The 23,776-nt window shown below is 47.7% G+C and overlaps 2 protein-coding genes across 6 annotated transcripts in view; both read right to left on the minus strand.

The window, feature by feature from the left end:
* Positions 1-866: 866 nt before the first annotated feature.
* Positions 867-11,564, minus strand: MRPS25 (mitochondrial ribosomal protein S25). The gene is made up of 4 exons (XM_038565577.1): positions 11,338-11,564; positions 5,888-5,994; positions 1,905-1,992; positions 867-1,236 (listed from the first exon to the last, which is right to left on the minus strand). The coding sequence occupies exons 1-4, from the start codon at positions 11,469-11,471 to the stop codon at positions 1,044-1,046; spliced, it is 522 nt and encodes a 173-aa protein (XP_038421505.1). The 5' UTR covers positions 11,472-11,564; the 3' UTR covers positions 867-1,043.
* A 5,251-nt stretch (positions 11,565-16,815) lies between these two features.
* Positions 16,816-23,776, minus strand: part of RBSN (rabenosyn, RAB effector) — a 40,035-nt gene continuing 33,074 nt past the window's right edge. For all 5 annotated transcript variants that reach the window (XM_038565583.1, XM_038565580.1, XM_038565579.1 and 2 more), the window contains 3 exons: positions 22,536-22,638; positions 21,395-21,499; positions 16,816-20,764 (listed from right to left, as the gene is read on the minus strand). In XM_038565583.1, coding sequence (XP_038421511.1) covers positions 19,622-20,764; positions 21,395-21,499; positions 22,536-22,638 — 1,351 coding nt within the window. In that variant the 3' untranslated portion in view covers positions 16,816-19,621. The remainder of the gene's footprint in view (positions 20,765-21,394; positions 21,500-22,535; positions 22,639-23,776) is intronic.

Raw genomic sequence — 23,776 nt, forward strand, 5'->3', positions numbered from 1 at the left:
CAAGTGTAAAAGGAGCCCGATCCCTCCCAACATAATGGGCTGATCCCCAACATTTCTCTAAAACCTGCTGGTTCTGCACCACTTCCCATGCAGGCTACCTCCCGGCCTCCCCTGGCTCCTGCCGGCCGCAAGTGGCCAGCTGCTGTGTCCCAGGGCAGTCTCCGTGTCTGCCTCAACAGCTCCCAGGCCCAGCCAGTCCTTCACTTCTGACCAGCTAAGCCTTGAGGTAACCAGCATCACTCAATGACAGTATGGTCCGTGTCCCGTGAGGAAGGAATGAGGCGGACGCGCAGTAAGCCATCACCTGTCTTCCAAACCTTACAAAGTAAGGCCTGAATGAGCAGGAGGGCAGATCTAGGCAGCCTCCAACACCAGCCCGCAGAGCAGAGCCCCAAAGTCTCGGCCAGCCAGCACCCTCTGTCTTCCCCGCCCTTGAAGTCTGCAAACCCACCTGTGAACGGCCCCCGCAGCTGCCTCCCCGCCTGTGCCTGTCACCAGGGCCCCCAGCACCGCTGGCACCGCTGGCACGCCTGCAGCCAGGCCTCTCGGAGGAAACTTGGCTGGCTTCAGCGTAAATGGGGATCACTCGCAGAGGCTTACCCTGGGATTTCTGAAAAAGCCCATGGAGCCCGAGCGGAGGCGGCTGGCACACTGCCAACCATGTAGCTCCAGCCAGGTCCTAGCAGGCCAAGCATAGCGGCTCCAGACTCTCCTGAGCAGGGCCTGGAAGAAGAATCAAAGCCAACGGAGAACAGGAAAGGGCGTCAGGACCAACAGGGGATGTCAGCAGGCTGTGGCCCTGGACCGCCATCCCCATCCCCACACAGGCCTTTCTCCTGTGTGTCAGACCAGGTTCACGCCAGTGCTGGAGACCAGGAAGCATTTTATTGCCTGACAGAGCAGAGCCCACGTCTAGCAGCTCCACTGCAGATCCTCCCCGACCCTCCTGTGTCACTGCACACAGGTGTGTGAAGGGGACGGTCTTATGGCACAGATTTTTCAGAGTCCCTCCAGGGACACCCTCCCAGGGTGTGGCCTGGGCCTCAGTCCTGGGTGCTGGCCGTCAGCATTGCTTTGTACTTCCCGGTCAGCTCCTTGGGTAATGGCAACAGGCCCGGGCAGGGGACCTGCCCCTCCACCTCGCAGATACACTCCCGCAGGCAGTACTTTCGGGGCCCGAAGTGGGCTGGGTGAGAAAGCTGCTTTTTCTCCTGCTCCTCCTCTTCCAGGGTTTCCCTGCCAAAGAGAACAGTCAGCAGCAAGGTGTGGGAACTCCATTCAGAGCCTCAACCTGGTGTGCACTTCTTGCCACATGCACCCCTGGTGGCCAGGAGGCCTGGCTCCGCTGTGCCTCTGGCCTCCTCACCCCTCCTCAACCCCAAAGCCTGCCCCCCCGCCCCCCACAGGCCTCCCAGCTTGCCGGGAAAGCAGGAAAGCAGGCTGGCCTCAGCACAGCTGCCGGCAGCCCCAGCTCCGTGGCAGCACCAGCAGGAGGAAGGGGCCTGTGAAGGCCTCTGTGCACTTCCTCCAAGAGGCACTTTCTTGGCTTCCCTCCCTTTCCTCTTCCCATCCACGTGGAGAAAGGCCAGATCCCAACACATCCCAGGGTTAGACAGTCAGCAGCTCCCAGGAATGTCTCAAAGACTGGTGGCTGCAACCGCCCCAATTTCCATAGCACCTCAGCTTCCTGTAGGGCCTAGTGCACAGCCCAGGGCAGCAGAGCTCTCCCAGCTCCAGGCTCCAGGCTCACTGACTTACAGTCACACAGCTGGGGGTGTGGGGAGCACCAAGGCTGGATGGAGCTGTGCTCTGGGTTCGGCTGGCGTGTGCCCCCAGTGCCCTTCTGCCTCCTTCCCTCAGAGTTGAGACACTCACCCCCCTCCAGGTCAGGCCCAGCAACTCACTTGTTCTTCCCCAAGATTTTTTTGATGTGCTCCACAATCTCCTTGTTGCTCTTGGTCTCCACATCCACAAGGACCTGCTCCCCAGAATCTAGAAATGGGAAACGGAAGGGGACAGAAAGTGGCTGAGGATGCAGCGGCTCTTCAGCCTCAAAGGGCGGTGACCAGTTTGCTTTTAGTGGTGCAGTGTTTGAACGGTAAGATAAATACGTTTGTCTACAGAACCTATGCTACCCCTCCTTTCCATATTTCTCTGAACATGAGCAAATTTGAGGTATATGCAAAAGCATACTATCAGGACGCCTGGGTGGCTCAGCAGTTGAGCATCTGCCTTCGGCCCAGGGCGTGATCCTGGGGTCCCGGGATCAAATCCCACATCGGGCTCCCTGCATGGAGCCTGCTTCTCCCTCTGCCTGTATCTCTGCCTCTATGTCTCTCATGAATAAAGAAGATCTTTAAGAAAAATTAAATTAAAAAGGAAAAGGAAAACAAAAAAGAAAACAAATGGAAATGGATCAAAGACCTAAATGTATAAAAAACTTCTATATAGGGATCCCTGGGTGGCGCAGCGGTTTGGCGCCTGCCTTTGGCCCAGGGCGTGATCCTGGAGACCCGGGATCGAATCCCACATCAGGCTCCCGGTGCATGGAGCCTGCTTCTCCCTCTGCCTATGTCTCTGCCCCTCTCTCTCTCTCTCTCTCTAATCTGTGACTATCATAAATAAATAAAAAAATAAAAATTAAAAAAAAAAAAAAACTTCTATATAACTTTTAGAAGAGCACATAAAAAGTCTTCCTAGCCTCCTTGGCAAAGATTTTTTAGGTATGACATCAAAAACATGGTCCATTAAAGAAGCAATGTAGTAAATAAAATTCATCAAAGTTTAAAACTTCTATTTCAGAAGATCCTAAAAGCTAGGGTACCTGGCTGGTTCAGTCAGTGGAACATCCAATTCCCGATCCTCGGGGTCATGAGTTTGGGCACCACACTGGGTGGAGCCTTAAAAATAAATAAACTTTGCTTTAAAAAGTTTAAAAATAAAGTTATAAAAATAAAGTTTAAAAATAAACTTTAAAAAAAAAGAAAGGGTACTAAAAGCCATAGACTGGGAGAAAATATAACACATATATCTGATAAAGGACTTGTATCTTGACTATATAAAGAACTCTCACAACTCCTTAAGACAATCCAACTAAAAATACAAAATATTTGAATAAACATTTAAAAACAAAAATTACAACAGTTAATAATAAGCACATGAAAAGATATTCTTCCATTAGTCATTAAGAAAATGCAAATTAAGGGGCACATGGATGGGCAACTCAGTCAGTTCGGCAGCTGTCTTCAGCTCAAGTCATGACCCCAAGGTCCTGAGACTGAACCCCACGTTAGGGTCCCTGCTCAGAGGGGAGTCTGCTTCTCCTTCTCCCTCTACCCCTCCCCCTGCTCGTGCTCTGTCAAATAAAATCTTTAAAAAATTAAAAAAAAGAAAATGCAAACTAAAACCACAGGGAGATATTGGACTGGCTGAAAAAAATTTTTTTAATGGGTAATACAAGTGCCAGTGAGGGTGCAGAGTAACTGGAACTTTCCTAATATAGCTGGTAAAAAAAAAAAAAAGCGAAATATTACAGCCACATTAGCCAATGAATACACAGAAAAGGAAAGAAAAAGATTGGAAAGAAGTAAAACTGTATTTGCAGATGGAATGACTGTGTGTGTTGAAAATCCTAAGGAATTTAGAAAAGAAAACCTACTAGAAGTCATAAGTGGCTTTATTAGGAAGGCTGCAAGACACAAGGCCCACACACTAAAATCCACTGGGCTTCTATAGACTTGTAACCAAACACCTGGAAAATGACTTTTTAAAATATTTTTCACAGTAGTCATAAAACACATTCAACATTGTAAAAACTAGAAACAGCCCCCCACCGCCATGGAGGCCCACATGGGGAGCAGTGAGCCCAGAGCCTGGCTGCCCAGGACCCGGCCACAGCCACTCCTGCCCCGCGCGCACTGCGGGAACATCCTGCTGGGTGGCCCCGACCTGGCTCAGGCCTGTGCCACCATCTGGGGCACCTCCTGTCCAGACCTCCCCCTTCTCCTGCTCCTTCCAGAGATGGCTGACATGCTCTGCCGTCTGAAGACTTTCCCTGCCTTCCCAACTCTCTTTATCGCCAACAAATCTACTTCTAACTCTGTCTTGGCATTTATTTAACAAAAACCCAATATGGGTGAATGTTCCTACAGGGGAACAGCCCTTGGCACAAAAAATGAAATCAACTACTGATGCACGTAACAGATGACTCTCAAAAACATGCGGAGCAACAGCCAGACACAGAGGAACAGACACTGTGAAACTCTATTTACACGAAGTTTGGAACAGTGGAAAAGTCCTCGGGCAGCCCGGGTGGCTCAGCGATTTAGCACCACCTTCGGCCCAGGGCATGATCCTGGAGTTCCGGGATCGAGTCCCACATTGGGCTCCCTGCATGGAGCCTGCTTCTCCCTCTGCCTGTGTCTCTGCCTCTCTCTCTGTTTCTCATGAATAAATAAATAAAATCTTTAAAAACAAAAAAAAGAGGAAAAGTCCGAACAGTGGGTGCCTCTGGGGGAAGGGAGAATTCCCTGGAAAGCAGCACAAGGGGACTTTCTGGAGTAATAGAAATGCTCCGAATCATCACTTAAAAAGTGGGAACACGGGTATGTAACAAGTGTCAGAACTCATTAATTTATGTTCAAAAGACCAGGGTGTTTTATTATGGGTAAATTATACCTCAATGAAATTCATTATTTATTTTTTTATTTTTTAAAGAATGTATTTATTTATTCATGAGAGACACACACACACAGAGGCAGAAACACAGGCAGAGGGAGAAGCAGGCTCCCCCTGGGGAGCCCGATGCAGGACTTGATCCCAGGACCCCGGGATCATGACCTGAGCCGAAGGCAGACGCTCAACCACTGAGCCACCCAGGCGTCCCTGATATTAATTTTTTAAAAGCAAACACAAAATACATACACAAAACTGCTACAGCACCACTATCCTCTCCAGCCACCTGACCTCACTCTAGTTTTCCTTCATAGCACTTGTCCCCTGACACTGAATGGGTAAGTTTCTTGTCTTCTGTCTCCGCCTGCTAGGATATCATCTCTATGAGGGCAGACCTTGTCCTCTCGGGCTCCCTGACACCCCAGGCACAGTGCATGGGCCCAGCAAACACCCATATGTATTTGGTGAATGAATTTAAGAGCAATAGTATTCTGCTCCCTGAAGCATTTCCCAACTACGTTTCAGTTGGTTCTTGTAACCATGTAAGGCGGGTGTTGGACCTTCACCTGAGAAATAAAGCACAGGGAATATTACTCGCTCAGGGTCAGAATGACTGAGTAGAGAGCTGGGCCAAACATCTGGTCTGACTTCCAGGCACTGAGCCCAGTATAACCGAACAAACATTCACTCAGCTCCTCATGGGAACAGGAGAGCATCGTGTAAGTGAGCAGCCAAGAGAAGACACACACAGATACACACGCTGCTCAAGAGGATGTGGCCTGCCCTAACAGGGCAGCTGGAGGAGATATGAAAGGGCCAATGTAAGGGTGCAAGAAGGGCTTCCTAAAGGTAGTGGTGCCCAAGTGGAGTCTCCGAAAGATTTTAAAAATAAATCAATAAGCAAAGCAGCAGGAGGATTTCCAGCAGACAGACCAGCATGAGCCAAGGCATCAAAGCAAACTGTGGCAAGGGAATTTGGAAAAACCAGCTGTACAGTATGAGGCACATAAAAGATGTGGGGGCAACAGGAGATGAGGCTGGAGCAACGAGGGAAGAGTCCAAACCTCAGTGGCCACTGTATGCTATGGTCCAAAGTCAATGATGGAAATGAGGGATGTTTACAAGAGCCCATATCTCAGATCCCTCAAGCACTATGGTGGGAGGAAGGGATAGGAGGAAAGACCCTCTTGGCCTGTGCAGAGACCACACTCACCCAGATAGAACCGCAGAAAGGGGGACGGCGTCATGTTCTTAAACATCATGATCTGTACCCAAGGATTTTTGTACTGGATCTGAGGTATGTTGAAAAACACAAATTTCCTGCAAAAGGGAAGAAATCAAACCTATGAAACACAGTTGACTTGAAATGCTGTACACCTGTGTATTTTTTTTTAAGATTTTATTTATTTATTCATGAGAGACACAGAGAGAGAGGCAGAGACACAGGCAGAGGGAGAAGCAGGCTCCATGCAGGGAGCCCGACGTGGGACTCGATCCTGGGACCCCAGGATCACACCCGGGGCTGAAGGTGGCGCTAAACCGCTGAGCCACCTGGGCTGCCCACCTGTGTATTTTTTTGAGGGAGAATGTCAAGAACTTTCATCCGATCCTCAGGGGAACCTGCCTCACAAACAAGCAGAGAAAAGGATCGGTCAGGAATTTATTAGTATATTCTCTGAACAGTAGGTGTCAGGACTTATGGTTTGTCACTTGAGGTAAAAGACATCTGTATCATCTGTATCCCTACCTCACACTGCACACTAACCAAAAACTCACCTAGCAGATTAAATATAAACATAAAACTATAAGATGTCCCAGAGTTTGTGTGGTTAGACAGGTGTATTCATTCATAAACAGAGGCTAATCAAGCTGTATACTTACAGCTGTGCACTTCATGTAAATTGTACCATAATTTAAAAATAAATGAAACCAAATCCAGAGAGTATTTTTACAATCTATGAGCAGGGAGACCCTAAACTTAGGCTTAAAACACAGATAAATAGGATCACCTTAAAACTTCTACATGGCAAAATTTACCAGAAACAAAATCAACAGTTGCCAAACCAAAAGAAAAATGTTTCTAAAACATAAAACAAAAGGCCAATTCCTTTGATAAAGTTTTACACATTATTAATAAGATTTACAGGGAACCCTGGGTGGCCCAGCGGTTTAGCGCCTGCCTTTGGCCCAGGGCGCGATCCTGGAGACCCGGGATCAAATCCCACGTCGGGCTCCCAGTGCATGGAGCCTGCTTCTCCCTCTGCCTATGTCTCTGCCTCTGCCTCTCTCTCTCTCTCTCTCTCTCTCTATCATAAATAAATAAAAATTAAAAAAAAATTTAATAAGATTTACAAACCAGGAGTGACTGAGCCATCCTGTGGCTCAGTCAATTAACTGCCCAACTCTTGATTTCAGCTCATATGAGGCACACTCACTGGCACACACACACTCTCTAAAATGAATAAATAAATAAAAATTTTTAAAAATAAGATTTACAATTCAACAACAAAAGCCACAAATAGGCAGAAACCCAAATAGCCTATCATCTTATGAATAGATTCTCAATACCTTCCCAACAGTCATGTTAGTTAAAATAGGATCCCTTTCCACCTGTTAAATTGCTGAAGATTAAAAACAAAACAAAAAAACAAGTTACCGAAAGCAAGAAACACCTAAGAATTGGTTTAAACCTCTTTGGAGATCAATTTGGAGCTAGCAAAATTTAAAAAGCATAGATCCTGACTTAGTGATTTCACTGCTTTTAGGTATTTTCATACTTGAATGCAAAGACATTATTTGTTACAGCAAAGGAACAGAAACAACAAACATCCTTTGAGAGGACTAATTAGGACACAGCCAAATATCTGGATCCCTCTCCATCTGCTTTCCATCCTCAAGGGCTAACATACATTGACCGGGCTTCCCTGACCTCTGATTTCATGTTGGGTTTGGCCAACAGTGAGTGCTTCCCTGAGGTGGGCTTTCCTGACCTCTGACTTCATGTTGGGTTTGGCCAACAGTGAGCGCTGGCAAGACTGGAAGGAAAAGGCAGAGTCCCAGGCTCCTATTAGGCAGCCCTCTCCCCCTCACCTCAACCTAGACCTGAGGTCTTGCACTGTTCCTTATGGTTTCTTTTCCCCACCTTTGCCCATACTTCTGTAAATAGTCCCTTAATTAAAGGTTCCCCAAATTATCCTAATTTAAATGTGCCCTCTCCTTCCTGCTGCCATCCTGCCCCACATGTCAGATGGCAGAGAGGTGAGAGTGATACATGGGACAGAAACATAATCATCTAGCTTTACTACCACTTCTCAGCTGTCTGAGCCAGGACAAGTTACTGCTCGGTGCCTCAATGTTTATGCCAAGATGCTGCCAATGCAGGACAAAAAGTCCATAGTGGATTGTAATTCACTTTTAAGAAGATGAAATTAATAATCAACAGAAGGCAACTGTGTGACCATTTACTTGGGGAAACTTCCTTAACTGCGGCAGAATCTGCAAGTGAAACAAAGCAAAAGCAAGGACAATTATTAACTCCAGGGAAAACAAAAGGCTTTGCAAGAACAAAAAGGAAAAATAATCATACTATTGTAGTTGGTTCAACTGTGTATAGTGTTCGCAAAGTCGTATTATTTTTTTTAAGATTTTATTTATTTATTCATAGGCACAGAGAGAGGGGCAGAGACACAGACAGAGGGAGAAGCAGGCTCCATGCAGGGAGCCCGACGTGGGACTCGATCCTGGGTCTCCAGGATGACACCCCAGGCTGCAGGCGGCGCCAAACCGCTGCGCCACCGGGGCTGCCCAAGTCGTATTAATTAAACACTGAATACTGTTCTAACCAAAATTCTGAAACGACCATACTTGGAGGATGAAGAGCTGAGTAATATGCATGGGCTGGCTGGTTTAGGGAATGCCAACGGTGGGGAAAGAGCTGAATTCTCATCTCCCATAGTGACAAGTCAGCAGATAAAGCCTAAAGCTAGAAAATGAAGAAACAGCTCTCTAAATATGGTATTTAACTATGTAAGGGAAACTCTAATAAAACGGTTAGAGTTGTAAAAGTTGTTGCCTCTAGGGGAGGAATGGAGGTAAAGTCCTACTATAAGCCTTGCTGATCATGACAGTACACAAGGTTGGAAGCTCCAAAGCTGCATTTACCTTCTTGGGCTTACAACATCTCTGCTCAATTCCCACCCCACAGCAGACAATCCCAACATTGTAAAAAGAAACCAGGGCATATCCATGCTGGAACTGCCCACACCCAAAATTCCTGTGGAATTTTTGTTTGTATTTTGTTTTTAAAGATTTATTTATTTTAGAAAGAGTGCACTGTGGGGAGGGAGAGAGAATCTCTAGACTCCCCACTGAGTGGGAAGCCCAAAGCCCAATGTGGGGCTCCATCTCATGACCTAAGCCAAAACGAAGAGTCCAATGCTTAACCAAATGAGCCACTCAGGTGCCCCTGGAGAGGAATCTGTAAATGGTTCTTGAAGTCTGGGAAGAAAGTTGATAATGATAGGTAACCTTTAGTTGAGCACCTGCTGTACATGGCCAGACATCTTGTTTGGCATTTTAACACCTGAAGCCTCACAACGACCCTGCAGGGTGGGGTTTTATAACTAAGCAAACAGGTCGGAAAAGGTAAGTAAACTGCCCTAGGTCACACAACCAGTAAATGAAAGAACGAGGGCTATGTGCCGTTGGACTTCAACCACACTCTTCTGTCACTATCAAGTTACCAAATTCATCTAGATCCTAAGACTCAGGCTGGACACAGTACTCAATAAATGCTAGCAGCTATTACTTTTCTTATTGCACCTGAAGGGCAAGAATATCTGGCAGAGGTGAGCAGGGACTTGGCCCTCACACACCCAGCAGACACTCAAGAGTATGGCTGGCCTAGGGTTGTATACTGGCACTTGGAATGGAGGCAATCCAGGGAGGGACAGTTGAAATGCCAAGGGCACATGAACAAGCAAAGGCCTGTGGGGCTGGAAAGAGCAAGTCAGGTAGACTCCAACCCAAGGGCACGAAATCCCTAAGGGCAAGCCTTTACCATTCAGAACAATGAAGCTCAGAATGGCTGCATGGTTCCTATGTCCCTCCAGGGTATTAAAGTATGTGAACATCCAAGGATAAGGCCTGTAGGCCTATTTTGATAGACTGCTCATTTAAAAACCAGAGATCTATATAAAAATCTGAATTTCTGGCTTCTTGACAAGTCAGAAATTCTCCATGGAGCCCACATAACTAAGCTGTAGCCAAGCAGTGAATGGCCCCTCCTGATAGTGCCCGTTTTCCAACTGGAGCGGGCCCCACCCAGACTGCCTCCCGCCTTCCTGGTACTGCCTAGCCTCTGCGGACTCCCAGTGTGAATCAATGGGATGCAAAGTGGGTTAGGAAGGAGCATCTGGGTGCCCATTCACCCCAGGTCTTCCAGAAGCCCTCAGCCCAGCTGATCCTATTCAAGCAGGTACAAGGTCTTGGCTTCACCCGTGGACAAGTGGCTTGGAGGCAGCTCCCAGCTATCCTGAACAGCTGTACAGCAAAGGCACCCCACCATGGGGGGCCTTACCCTACTGGAAGCACTCCCCCCGCCCCACTTTGATCCACCCCATACACACAGTCCCAAAGCCTCTGAAGGATGAGGCACTGCAGAATTCCCAGCTCACAGCACGGGGCCAAGCGGTCACTAGGCACTCTGTACATTTACACTGGATACCTCCAAAACCCAAAGCCCCAAGCCCCGCTCCTGCCCAAGGTTCTATTCAAACGTTTCTAAGCTTCCATTGGAGGAGTTCCCGCTCCGCTCCAGGTAGAAAAACCACCTCACGGAGTTTAAGGTGGGGAAGGCGGGGCGGGGTAAGGAGCCCGGGGCTGCACAGCTGACGGACGTAATGGACTGTAAGGGGGATGCGCCCTGCCGTGGAGGAGCAGGCTCGCCGCTGCCACTCACCACCACTCACCAGCCGGCGTGGTACCTGGGCAAGCAAGTTACCTAACAGCTCTGGGTCTCTCCGTCCCTAGGACGGGGAAAACCATGCGGCTTCCGTGAACGTCACATGGGAGAATGCACGACCGACACTCACGCGCCACGAGGCGCACAGAAGGGCCCAGAAGGGCTAGCAGCCGTCACTTCCTTCAGTGCATCCCCGCAGCGGCTCTGGACGTAGGTACATCGCAGCGGGGGCCGATGACGAGGCGCAAGTGGCCCATCCAGGGCGGAACGTGCGCCGCAGCACCCCCCCCCCCACCACCACCACCACCGCTCGCCCGCCAGGCACAGGTAGCGGGGGGTCGAGGAGGCTCCGAGGCTCCGGCCTCCCGGGTCCGCCCGGTCGGCCGGGTCCCCCGCCGGGGGAGAGGAGGGGAGATGGGGGACGGGGACAGGCCCTTGCCCTCCGCTCCCCCACCTCAGTCGCGACTGCGGCTGGCACAGCGTGGCCCTGCGGTCCTCTTCCTGCTGCGGAACCTGGAGCAGGCTGCTTGCTCCTCAGTCTCCTCGTCTGTGAAGTGGGGCCAACGGCACCCACTCAGGAGGCCCGCGTCGGGCTCGGGTGGCACCCAGGGCCGCGCCGGGCTCAGCGTCACCCGCACGTCATTACAGCGCGCACGGCCGGTCCGCGCGGCCCGGGGCGGCCTCCGAGGGCTCCGACTGACCTGGCGCCCTCGCCCAGCTCCCCGTGCGTGTTGTAGTTCACCGTCATGACCTTCACGGAGTCCTTGAACACCACGTCCCCCTGGCCCAGGTACTGCAGGGTGCGGCGGATCGGGAAGCGGCCCTTCATGGGCATGGCGGCGGCGGCGGCGGCGGCGGGCCCAGCGGCTGAGAAGCCCAGCAGCAGCCAACGGCGCAGGCCCGGCGGCCCTCGCTCCGCTTCGCCTCCCGGCTGGTCTCCGCTTACCGCGCAGGCGCACGGGGCCGTCTCCCTCCGCTCCCGCCGCGGAGCAGCTTGGGAGTTGTAGTCCCGGCTTGCGTCGGCTTAGGGGCGGAGCGCGGATTTAGAACACCTTCCCAGATCGTTTGCTTTTCGCCCTCCGTAAATTCGCCTCTCCCCATCCCCCCGCACCGCCAGGGAAGATAGTTTTAACTAGGCTCAAGCTCAGACAACAGAATGACAGCTGGAAATAAGTCAGGAGAGCTGCGTTCAGATGCCAAGTGGCTACTAACTTGCGCTTCAGCGTCAAGTAAGCCCGTTTCTCTCGCTCAGCTTCTCCGGATTCAAAATGAAATGTTTGCAGGGGGGGGGGGGGGGGGAAGAAAAAAAAAATGTTTCCAGGGTGCAGTTTCTAACACTTATCACAATAAATAATTTGCAAAAGGGAGGGGGAAAGGCAAGTTTGGAAACGACCCCTTTCCTGGTTTACCCACCTAACAACCCTGGACTACAATTTGTTTCAGAAATAAAAGATAGAGGAGATGCATTTCCGAAGTATGCTTACAGATCTGGAAAAGTTTTCACTTCTCCTTCAGTTTTGGAGAATAGTTTTGCCAGATACAGAATTCTAGGTGGGTAGGGGTTTTCTTTCAACACTTGATTTTATCCTCTCTTCTTGCATGTTCCTGAGAAGTAGCCATAACTCTTAGTTTTCTCTGTAAAATAATTTCTTAATCTGGCTTCTTTCAAGGTTTTCTCTTTGTCTTTGGTTTATGCAGCTTGAATAAGATATATCTACATATGGATGGGGCTTCCGTCGCGGGGTAGGTTAAGGCTGACTCTTGGTTTCCCCTGAGGTCATGATCTCAGGGTCCTGAGATCCATCCCTAAATGGAGCTCTGTGCTCAGCAGGGACTCTGCTTGAGATTATCCCTCTTCCTTTGCCCCTCCTCTCACGCACACTTTCTCTCAAATAAATGATTTTTGTATAGATTTTATTTGTTTGTTTATTTATGAGAGCGAGAACGAGTTGGGGGGTGGGGAGTGGCAGAGGGAGAGGGAGAAGTAGACTTCCCGCTGAGCAGGGAGCCCCACACGGGGCTCTATCCCAGGACCATGAGATCATGACCTGAGCTGAAGGCAGATGCTTAACCACTGAGCCACCCAGGAGCTAAAAAATAAATGAATCTTAAAAAATTCCTATGTATAGATATTTTATATTTATCCTGTGTGATATTGGTCCTACTCTGAGCTTCCTGAATCTGTCATTAATTTTGGAAGGCTTTCGGCCATCGTTACCTCATATTTCTTCTCCATTTATTCTTTTTTTTTTTTTTTTTAATTCATGAGAGACACACAGACAAAGGCAGAGACACAGGCAGAGGGAGGAGCAGGCTCCATGCAAGGAGCCCGATGTGGGACTTGATCCCTAGTCTCCAGGATCACGCCCTGGGCTGAAGGCGGCGCTAAACCTCTGAGCCACCCGGGCTGCCCTATTCCTTTTTTTTTTTTTCCTGGTGTTCCAGTTATGTATATTACATCTTCTGAAATTGTCACATTGTTTTGGGATGTTTTGTCCTAGATTTGTTTTTCATTCTTTTTTCTCTTAGCATTTCAGTTAGGGAAGTTTCTAAAGACCTATCTTCAAGCTTATTGATTCTTTCACAGTTGTGTCCAGTATTCTGATGAGCCCATTAAAGGCATTCTTCATTTGTTAGTGTTTTTGATTTTTAACATTTCCTGTTGTCTATTTCTTAGTGTTTTCCTATCTCTACTTATATTACCCATACGTTCTTCCATGCTATTTATTTTTACCATTCACTCCTTATTAATCAGTTAAATTTTCTGTCTGAACATCTGTGTCATAGAAGACAACACAGACACAGACAACATCTGTGTCATAGAAGTCTGGTTCTGATGCTTGCTGTGTCTTATCAAACTGGTATTTTTTTTTCTTGCCTTTTAGCATGCTTGTAATTCTTTATTGAAGGCCAGACGATATTGACTATTGGATCATGGGAATTGAGGTTAATGAGCCTCTAGAATGAGGATCTATGTTAATCTGGCTAGGAGTTGAGTTGTGTTTAATGTTCGCTGTAGCTGTAGGTCCAGAGGCTTCAGATACCTCTAGTGTCTTTGTTTCACTTCTTGACTGGTTTTCCCTAGATGTTACTCCTCAGAGTGTGTGTCTTGAAGCTCTTCCAGCTGTAATCCACTGTTACACTGGAGCTCTGTTGGCGTGGTGGTAATGAGTGGGGGAGGGGAAGCATTCAATAATCTGATGAAATCTCAGTATTTAGTGGGCATGTGTCCCTCGGCTGTGACCTTCATAAGTATTTCTTAATCCCATTCTGTGATATTATAACATAATAGGAAATAAATATATTTGGTCTTTGTTCCTGACACCTGGCCAGAACTCCTGAAAGCCTTGTAATTTCCTTAATGATAATATAGGAGCATCTTTTTTAAAAAAATATATATTTATTTATTCCTGAGAGACACACAGAGAGAGGCAGAGACACAGACAGAGGGAGAAGTAGACTCCTCACAGGGAGCCCAATGCAGGACTCGATCCCAGGACCCCGGGATCACGACCTGAGCCAAAGGCAGAGGCTCAGCCACTGAGCCACCCAGGTGCCCCTTAAGATTTTATTTTTAAGTAATCTTTATACCCAATGTGGGGCTGGAACTTATAACCCCGAGATCAAGAGTCACATCCTTGGGGGACCTGGGTGGCTCAGTGGTTGAGCCTCTGCCTTTGGCTCTGTCATGATCCCTGGGTCCTAGGATGGAGTCCCGCATCACGCTCCCCACAGGGAACTTGCTTCTCCCTCTGTCTAGGTCTCTACCTCTCACTGTGTCTCTCATGAATAAAAAATAAAATCTTAAAAAAAAGTCACATCCTCCACTGACTGAGCCAGCCAGGCAGGCTCCCCATGCAGCGTCTTTTGTCAGAATATCTGGTTTTGTCCCTGTTCCTGAAAGAGCTCTGAAGGAATGAAGATGAATGGAGCATCTTTTGTTATAAGACCCTTTTAACCATACTATTAATGCAAATAAGGGAGCTTTTGGAAAACCCCTAAGGATGAGGGACTGGTTACCACAGAGGATTACTCAGAACTTTTAGCCCCAGCCCCCTAACCTCTGACCTCTGGGGAGGGGCGAGGGACTGGAGGTTTAATCACCAATGACCAATGATTTTAATCAACTGTGCCTATATAATGAAACCTCCATTAAAAAATACCCTAATCAAAGGGATTGGGAGAGCTTGGAGGAGGATGAACACATCAGTGATGGGGGAGAGAGAGTGGTGTGCCCACAGAGGGCATGGCAGCTCTATGCCCCTTATCTATATCTTGCCCTATGCATGTCTTCCATCTTGGTTGTTCTAAGTTGTATTCTTTTATAATTAACCAGTAATGTAGCGAGCCATTATAGCAAATTATCAAACCCAAGGAGAGATTTGTGGGAACCTGGATAGCCTGTCAGAAGTACCAGAGACTTATACTTGTGATGAGCATTTGAAGTGAGGGGCAGTCTTGGGGGCTGAGCCCTTAATGTGTGAGATCTGACACTAACTCCAGATAGTGTCAGAACAGAGGTGAATTTATAGGACACCCAGCTGATGTCAAAGAACTGGTTGGTGCGGGAAAACTCCCCACACATTTAGTGTCAAAGTGTGTGAGTGGGGGCACCTGGGTGGTACGGTCATTTAAGTGTCCAACTCTTGGTTTAGGCTCAGGTCGTGATCTCGGGGTCTTGAGATGGAGCCCCATGTGGGGCTCAGAGCGAAGTCTGCTTAAGACTCCCCCCTTGCCCCTCCTCCTCTCTAAAATAAATAAATCTTTATTATTTTTTTCAAATAAATCTTTAAAAAGAAAAGTGAGGGCAGCCTCGGTGGCTTAGCGGTTTAGTGCCGCCTTCAGCCCGGGGGTGATCCTGGAGACCCAGGATTGAGTCCCGCGTTGGGCTCCCTGCATGGAGCCTGCTTCTCCCTCTGCCTGTGTCTCTGCCTCTGTCTCTAATAAATAAATAAATAAAAATCTTTAAAAGAAAAAGTGAGTTGTGGAATGTATAGAAACAAGTTTTTTTCTAAAGTACTTTTTTTTTTTTTTTTAAAAGGCGTGGGAGAAATGCCCTTCCCAGAGTAGTATTAGACCCTGGTAGTCTGTTCCCCCTGGGGAACGCTCAGGGTTTATTTTACAAAGATTACTCTTCCCCACCCCTGCTAGAGCCACCAGGGAATCTTTTTCAGCAATTAGCTGTAACCAGGTGGGGTTCCTGGAGGTGTCCCTTGGCCTGTGGCCCCCTCCCACACTAGTCCACAGTCAGCCTGAGCATCCCGCCATTGTTCCTGCCAGCTCTGGCTCCAGTGGCTTCCACTCTAGGTGAGCAGGTCTCTGCTCTGACTCTCCAGATTTCAAGGCAGCAGTCTCCCCTGCATTCAGCTCTCTGATGCTCCAAGGAGAGTCACTGATTTTGTTTGTCCAGCTTTCTCTTCTGAGGGCAGGAGTGACAACTTCCCAACTCCTCGTGTGCCTGAGCCAAAACCCGAAGTCCTTTCTAAAGTGGAGTGATGTCCTCACCTTACCCCCACCTCCGCTTTCAAATATTTTAAAAACTGTCCTAGGATGCTGAAGAGTTTCAGGCAGAAGAGGTTTTGATCTTAAAGGCTACAGAAGGCACCTCCTATGGATAAAATGCCCCCCACTGTGCCTGACCCAGATGAGCCATCCTTGCTACTTAGGGCGAAGTGAATCAGGCAGCCCAGCCTTTAAATCCTTATTCTACCACTGATTGGCTGTGTGTCTCCCGGGCAGGCTAACCTCTCCCGACCTCTTTATCTGCCAGGTAAATATTTACCTTGCAGGCCTGCCGGTGGAGCTAGATAGGGAATATGTGAAAAGGTAGCACAGTGCCTGGCACAAATGGCAGCCATAAGGTTCCTCAACCTCTTGGAGACTCCGTTTCTTGGAGCATGAGATGAGGTTGATAGCCAAAGGTCTTGCTATTCTTGTGTGAAACAACTCATCTGCTCGACACTGCAGGAATAACTGGGGATAAGGGCAGAAGCAGCACCCACATTTACCCCATGAAGAGCCCAGTGACTTTTGTCCAGAGGCTCTAGCCATACAGTTAACATAGGAGCTGGGGCTATCTTCTGATATTCAGATGGTGATCAAGGGGCGGGGACAGAGATGGTATCTGGTAATTCTCTCCTTCAACACATGTGCACATACACACACATACTCCCAACCACTAACATCTGTTAGTTTATTTTTTTAAAAAGGTTCCAATACAAGGCCCCAGAGTAGTGCATGCAAACAATGCCCCTCAAGCTGTCACTGTCAGATGACCAGTACAATCTGCTACCATAGGCTGTAACCTGGTAAAGAGACCAGTTTCTCTCTTTGAGTACCAACACCTAATTATGCCAATGTATGTCCAACCTACCACCTGGGTCATGATGACTCGTAAGTATACCTTGAGAAGTATACTCAGAAGTATCCAAACAGCAGACATTGAGCTGCAAGAACAATGAGTAAGTGTCCTTAGTGTATTAGACATGGAAAAATACAAACAAGGCGTAAAACAAAACAAAAAAAAAAACCCAACGTCATTTGATGCCTGAATTCCCAAAGTCTCTTCCATACATGATCTAGGTCTAGGGAGATCTGCCAATGCTGTATCGAGAACTTGCTTATTTTCTCTGAGTTGGAGCTGTTTGCTTTGAAGGACTGCAGGAAGAGTGAAATATTCACATGAGGTAAGCACTTGAAGCTGTGGTTGCAATGCATCGGCCATCTTTATTTGCCCTGATGATAACCCATCTCTGTAAATCCAACTTTGTGCCTGTGTGAATTCTGGGAAACGTTAGGGATAGAGAATTCTATCTCCTGTCACATCTATGACTATAGAATACAGCCATGGAAAAATTCATGGAGGAATACACCTATGGAAGAATTCACTTACATCAGAAGGTTTTAGTTTGGTTTAGTATACTCAGTGTTTTTAAGTTTAAAAATAATGTTTCTTATATGTATGGTTCTTAATGCTCTTAGTTACTTACAGATTGCTACCTGGGTTGATTTCAGGAAAAGAGTATATTCAGTAAACTAATCTGAATTGAAATCCCTAGCTAATAAAGAGATACATTCTTGTAAGAAAAGTAATTATGATGGAAAGCAGCATTTAGCTTCTGGAACTACCTGCCTTTTGGTGCAGTGTCTTCCTCTTCAATCAGAGAGCACTGAGAGACTAGCAGTAGGAAGCATGCCAGGCAGCCATGAAGCCCTCCATAACGACCGCAGGAAGGGCACGAGAAGGAAGAAAGACACCTGTACCAGGCAACACTTTAGATACCTGGTTGCCAACTTTCCAACCACCACACCCACCAGCAAGGCTGGTAACTTGGTTGACACTAGTAATCCACTCATATGCCTTTGTGAACACAACCATGATGCAAAGGGTCCTCCACACACCCTCTACACACTTCCCATTCCCACAACCCTATGCAGGATCTTTTCATTCAGCCCAAAGATCCAACAGATACTAAAGAAATGTGAATAGTGTCAAATACAGACTACCTTTACACCAGTTTTTCCAACATTCTCAAGACCAACAGGGGTCTTCCCAGAAGGTAACAAAACGAATCTCAGCTCTCACACCAGTAACTAGTGAAAAGTATGACCCAGAGTTAGTTAAGGGGTATAAAGTGACTAGTGGTCAGTTATTGTTTTTTTTTTTTTTTTTTTTTTTTTTTTAGTTATTGTTCTTTAATCAAAAAGCATAATTGCAGGAACTCTACCTAGAGCTGAGCACACTTGGGTATCATGATGTCCAACATGAGTTAAGGATTATGTTCCTGTAAACCAAAGCACCGGAGCTAAATTAACAATTTCCCTTTTTGCCCATAATTGACAAAGAGTTCAAGTACTGTGGTGCTACTGGAATGATCCTGGGTTGTGCCTCTTCAAACACTCCCATTCCTTAATACTAAACATAGGTAGGAAAACACCTCACAGGTGCCCCAGGTCAGAACAGGATGAATCGAAAGGGAAGTGGCTGATCAACTAGCCCTAAAAATTATTTTATCTTCTGACTCAAGGAAGCTTCCACTCCCATGGCAGTGTTCCACAAAAGCTTCCTGATTACCAATCCTAAATTATAGCCTGGACCCTCTGAAAAAGCCCAGATCAGGGTATTTTCACCAAAATTCTAGAGGGAGGTTTCTCTGGGGACAAATTGTTCCATCATTCAGAGGAACATTTGGGTAGAGATTCTTCTCCCAAATACTACTGCCTCCATCAACCAAAAAGGTCACCACTCCTATTTTCTAAACAGCCTGTGGTCAGACCCAGTGATACGCCTGCACTGGAAGTTTAACTTCCTGAAAGAGACAAAAAAGGACTTAAACCAATAGGGAAATGCCCTGGTAAAACATCACCCCCTCCTCCCCTGCTTAAAAAGAGCTGCTAGGCTCTCCTGGGCCTAAACTATTGCCTTCAGGGCAATAACCCCCCCTCCCCCCTCTGCTGCACAGGTGTGATGTACCCAGCAGGGCAGAGGAAGCCCCAGGTGAAAGAACCCACAGCCTAATGGGGACAGACTTCTGTCAGACCAGAGTTAGGTTCAGGGGAATCCATCTTGTCTGTCTTGACTAAAGAAAAGTGCCCTATAATACTGCATAAAGACCAAAGACTAGGCAGGAGCAAATGGACCCATGAAGGCTGCCCCACAGAACTGCATTTAGTTATACTCGGGAATGAAAATTTAAAATCCCTTCTACAGGGAAAACCCAATTCAAAAACAAAAAGACAAAACCAAAACCCCCAGGAAGTACAGCAAATGAATGCTGATTCTCCCTGTTCTGGTTCCCCTTTATTATTCAACTATAATGGAAAAGCCTCCAAGTGCACAGCACAAAACAGCTAATTCCCTGCCCTAACCTGTGCACATCTTAGTTGTCACCCTCCCTCCTTCCCCATCCAGGCCACCAGCCCCTTCCTGCTCCACAGGCTCCTGCCAGGCCCCGGGCTCAAAGATGCCCTGCCCAATCAGTGGCGTCAGTCGGTGCCCCCCTTCTGTTTGGCCAGGGTACGCTTCAGCTCCCTAAGGTTCTCCGTCAGCACTTCTACCTCATCCAGGCGGCCACACTGCTTGGCATCAAAAATGTACGCCTTGATGTTATCAATTTGCTGGAGGAGCAGCTCCTCCTCTATGGGCTCCTCACCCTCTGGCCCGCTGTCACTGTCCATCTCAAAGGGGTTGGTACAGGTGGCTCCTTCAAAAGGGTTGCCAGGAACAGGAGGGCTTGAGGGCCTCTGGTGGGGATGCTCATCTTCCTCATCGAAGGGGTTGGGTGCTGGACTGTCTGGGTTAGTGAAGGGATTCCCTGCTACAGCCTCCTCTTCCTCCTCAAAAGGATTGTATTCTTTGAGGCTGCGGGCGGAGGGGCCAAAGGAAGGCTCTGCAGCAGGAGGGCTGCTGGTGCCCTCCGCTGTGGGGCTGGAGGCGTCTTCCTCATCGAAGGGGTTTAGGGAGGCCAGCTCATTTTGCTGTAACACGGTGTTCTGGGGGAAGGACTCCTGGCCAAGGGCTGGGGGCCCAGACCATACTCTGACTGGTTCAAGAGCTGACAAGGGCGAAGGGGTCTCCACAGCTGTACTGCTCTGAATTGAGGAAAAGCCTAGATCCAAAGCACAGGCAAGGTGGGTGCGAGGCTCCCTGCCAGGCTCCAGTTGAAAAGGCCTGATTTCTCGGAAGTCCAGGGACCGAGTCCGTGTATGTAGGGACGCGGCCCGGAACTGCTCTCTTTCTCGTTCCCACTCCCGCTCACAAAGCATCTGCAGCTGTTCCCGCTGCAGGTCCTCCTCCTCAGCCTGCCTCCGGGACAGCTCAATAGCCTTCTCTGTCTGCTGCTGGTCATACTCATCCTGTAGCTGCCGTAGGTTCTCCTGCAGCGTGCGCACTTCATCTGTCCGCCCAGCAGCCTTGGCCTGCCTAATAAATGATGTGATGTTGTGGATCTGCTGGAGGAGGGGGTCTGAGTCTTCACTCTGCCCCTGACTTCCTGACAACGGGAGCCAGCCCTCAGCTTTTCTCAGGGGAGCAGGTCCCCCTCGAAGGGACACTACCTCCCCGTTGGCCGCATGAGATGCGAGGTCACTCCGCCTTTCCTCAAGCCGTCGTTGGGATTCTAGGACAGCCTGGGGAGACACCAAAGCCAAAGAGAAGAAACACAGTCACCAAGTCACACCACCAGCCACCCCTACACTCCCGCTGTCCCTGTGCTGATAAGACTTCCTAGGACTAAGGCATCCGACTACTAAGTCAAATCATGTTTTTTGTTTTTTTAGGAAAACAGGAGACATATTTTCAAAAATAAATTAATGAATAACAGTAAGTTAAGGGATAAGATTTTCTCAATCTTAGATTCACCAGCCACATGCTTGTCTTAAACCTCTGAGGCCCAGTATCAGTCATAGACACTAGGATCTCACACGATATTAAATGTACATTATTTTGTTTAGTGTTGCATATTCCAAAGTATTCTACAAAGAGCTCCTTGATATCTGGGCTGTGCTATAGGAAGAACCAGCAGCCTCCAGAGTATTCTGGACCAGAGAAAATTGGCATTATCTCTTTAAGACAAAGAGGACTGACCCAGGAAGAAAAATAACTGTTATCTACAGAGGAGAGGCCAGAAAAGAACAGAAGAGAGATGCAAATCAAATGGCATGAGAAGTTTTGATTTGACTTGATCTCACAGAGAACCCCTTGGGAGCCTGGGGTGGCCTCTGGGTTCAAGATGCCGCCAGTCCCTGTGTTTCACTTGCCTGTCTCTCCAGGATCCTCTTCCTCTCCATTTCCTGCTTCCTTTTCTTTTTCAGTTCCTCAAACTGTTCTCTGGTTGGCAATGACATTAAACCCAGCAACTTTTCCTGTAGGGAGTCACAGACAATTTTATATTTATATCCTTTCAGAAAGAAGATAAGCCTACATTAATGAAGTCTGTTTGTAAGACTCCATCCGCACTTCCTGCCCCCACTACCCTCCCCTGCTCTCCATTTCTCCACAGCACTTTTCACCATTTCATAAACTATATACTTTAGTTGCTTCTTGTCTATGTCCCACCAGAAAAAAAAAACTTTACGAGAACAGGAATGTCTTTTTGCTCCTGGGAGAACATGCAGCACTTAAAACATTGCCTGATACACGGTGGGCACTCACCAAGTGACTGTTGAATACACACTAGTCAAAAGGAGAAAAGGCCTAGTTCTCTACAATACGGTGTTGGAAAACTAACCCAGCAGGGCTCTGCTAGCTGCCTCTGTCATTGAGCCCCAGAGATGGTTCACTATGGCTCTCCCAAGGGGTGTTCTGAGGCAGAGCCAACTCAGCTCTAAACACCCAGGTTAGTCCACCTGTGAACAATCAGCTGCCTTCTCCCAAGCAATGGCCCAGGAAGAGTCTCTCAGGAGCTTATCCTGAGGAAGAAATGGCATGTATCAGTATGTCTGTCAGGCAGCACTCATACTAGCAAAAAAAGCAGGAATCTATCAATACCCAATGAAACAGAATTAAATGAAAGATGGTGCAGAGAAAGTCGTATTCTGCAGCCATTCAAATGGTAGCTGTTTAAACGAAGACTATAAGTGCTCATGATACAAAATTCAGTGTTAAAAAGAGAAGACATAAATCTGCAAACATGCACTACTCATAACTACTTTATATAAAAAAATCTAAACGGAAAAAAAGAAGAAAATATACCGGGATGATGTGTGACGATATTGGGGACACATGATTAAGAAGTTTTTACTTTTCCTTGTAATCCAGACTTTTCTCTAAATGTGGCATAATTATTTTTTAAAAATAATAAATGTACAAATACAGAACAAGCCATTGGTGTGGTCTGCCTTCTAAGAGGCAGAAAAGCAGGGGAGGCAAGACACTTCTGCCACCATAGGATGGCTTTACCTGCACAAAAAGTGTAGCTGAGTATCTGATCATCTTCTGTAGCCGCAAGGTATTTGGATGTGGTGGAGGGTCCTGGTTCAAGCCTAAGGTTAAGATCTTCTTACTGAATTGAAACAAACACATCAATGTAACAGGTGTTGCCAGTCCCAGAAACAAGAGTGAAATCTCTTAGTTGCCAGGCTTTTGTGCCAGGACCATCCACAGAGAAAGCAAGTTAAAAACTCCACAACACATCCTTGAAGGCAAAGCCTATTTCTTACCATCTGGTTGTACCCAAGGCCCCTGACACAGCACAGGATGTATGACCAACACTCAGCCAAGGAACTGACCACACATCACCCAACTTCATGGATAAGTAACCTATGCCTGGTTTAATATTCTTGTGTCACTCTCTTAAATTACTTTCATTTCTTTTTTTTTTTAATTTAATGGCGGCAGGGCCTGGGGGTTCAGTGAGGGACTCCCTAGGCCCCTAGAGTGGGGCAAAGTGGGAGAAGCAGGAAGCAACCAGCTTTCTCAGGCTGGTACATAAGCAGAAACTGGGCCAGGGGGTTTGTGGACAGTGCTGGGGGCAACAGTGGGCAGCAGGAGGCTGAAGCCACTCCAAGACCCATATCTTAAAATTCTTTTTTTTTTAAATTTTTTAATATATTTATGATAGTCACACAGAGAGAGAGAGAGAGAGACAGGCAGAGACATAGGCAGAGGGAGAAGCAGGCTCCATGCACCGGAAGCCCGACGTGGGATTTGATCCCCGGTCTCCAGGATCGCACCCTGGGCCAAAGGCAGGCGCCAAACCGCTGCGCCACCCAGGGATCCCCATATCTTAAAATTCTTAATAATCCTGACCAGGGACTTGCAATTTCATCTTGCACTAGGGCCCATAAATTATATTAGGTCAGTCCTGCACAGACGGATGGACAAGGCTTCCTCATCTTAGCTCTCCCTCTGAGAGTGTACCTCCCTCTGAGGTATACTTTCTATACCTCAAAGGGGTGATTTAACCCTAACAGTTGGTCCATGGTTAAAAAGCAGTTGCTGACTTGGAAGAAAGAATCCAGGTTTCTATCCTGGCTCCACCACTTCGCTAGCTGTGGTATACCTTCTTAACTACAAAATTAAGGTAATCCTATAGCACTGGCTAAGTTTGGTTGAATAAATGAGATGTGGATACAACCAATGGCTGGTACAAAGATGGTGTCAATAATCAGTTCGTATTTCTTTAATAATAATGAACAGCA

The sequence above is a fragment of the Canis lupus genome, chromosome 20 (genome assembly GCF_011100685.1).
Source record: "Canis lupus familiaris isolate Mischka breed German Shepherd chromosome 20, alternate assembly UU_Cfam_GSD_1.0, whole genome shotgun sequence".
NCBI classification, from domain to species: Eukaryota; Metazoa; Chordata; class Mammalia; order Carnivora; family Canidae; genus Canis; species Canis lupus.

Coding starts and splice junctions, on each gene's coding strand:
- MRPS25 (XM_038565577.1), bottom strand. CDS start 11,471: ATGCCCATGAAGGGCCGCTTCCCGATCCGCCGCACCCTGCAGTACCTG. Junction 5,995..11,337: donor GAGCTGGGCGAGGGCGCCAG/GTCAGTCGGAGC, acceptor TCCCTTTTGCAG/GAAATTTGTGTTTTTCAACA. Junction 1,993..5,887: donor CTTTCTGCGGTTCTATCTGG/GTGAGTGTGGTC, acceptor TCCCATTTCTAG/ATTCTGGGGAGCAGGTCCTT.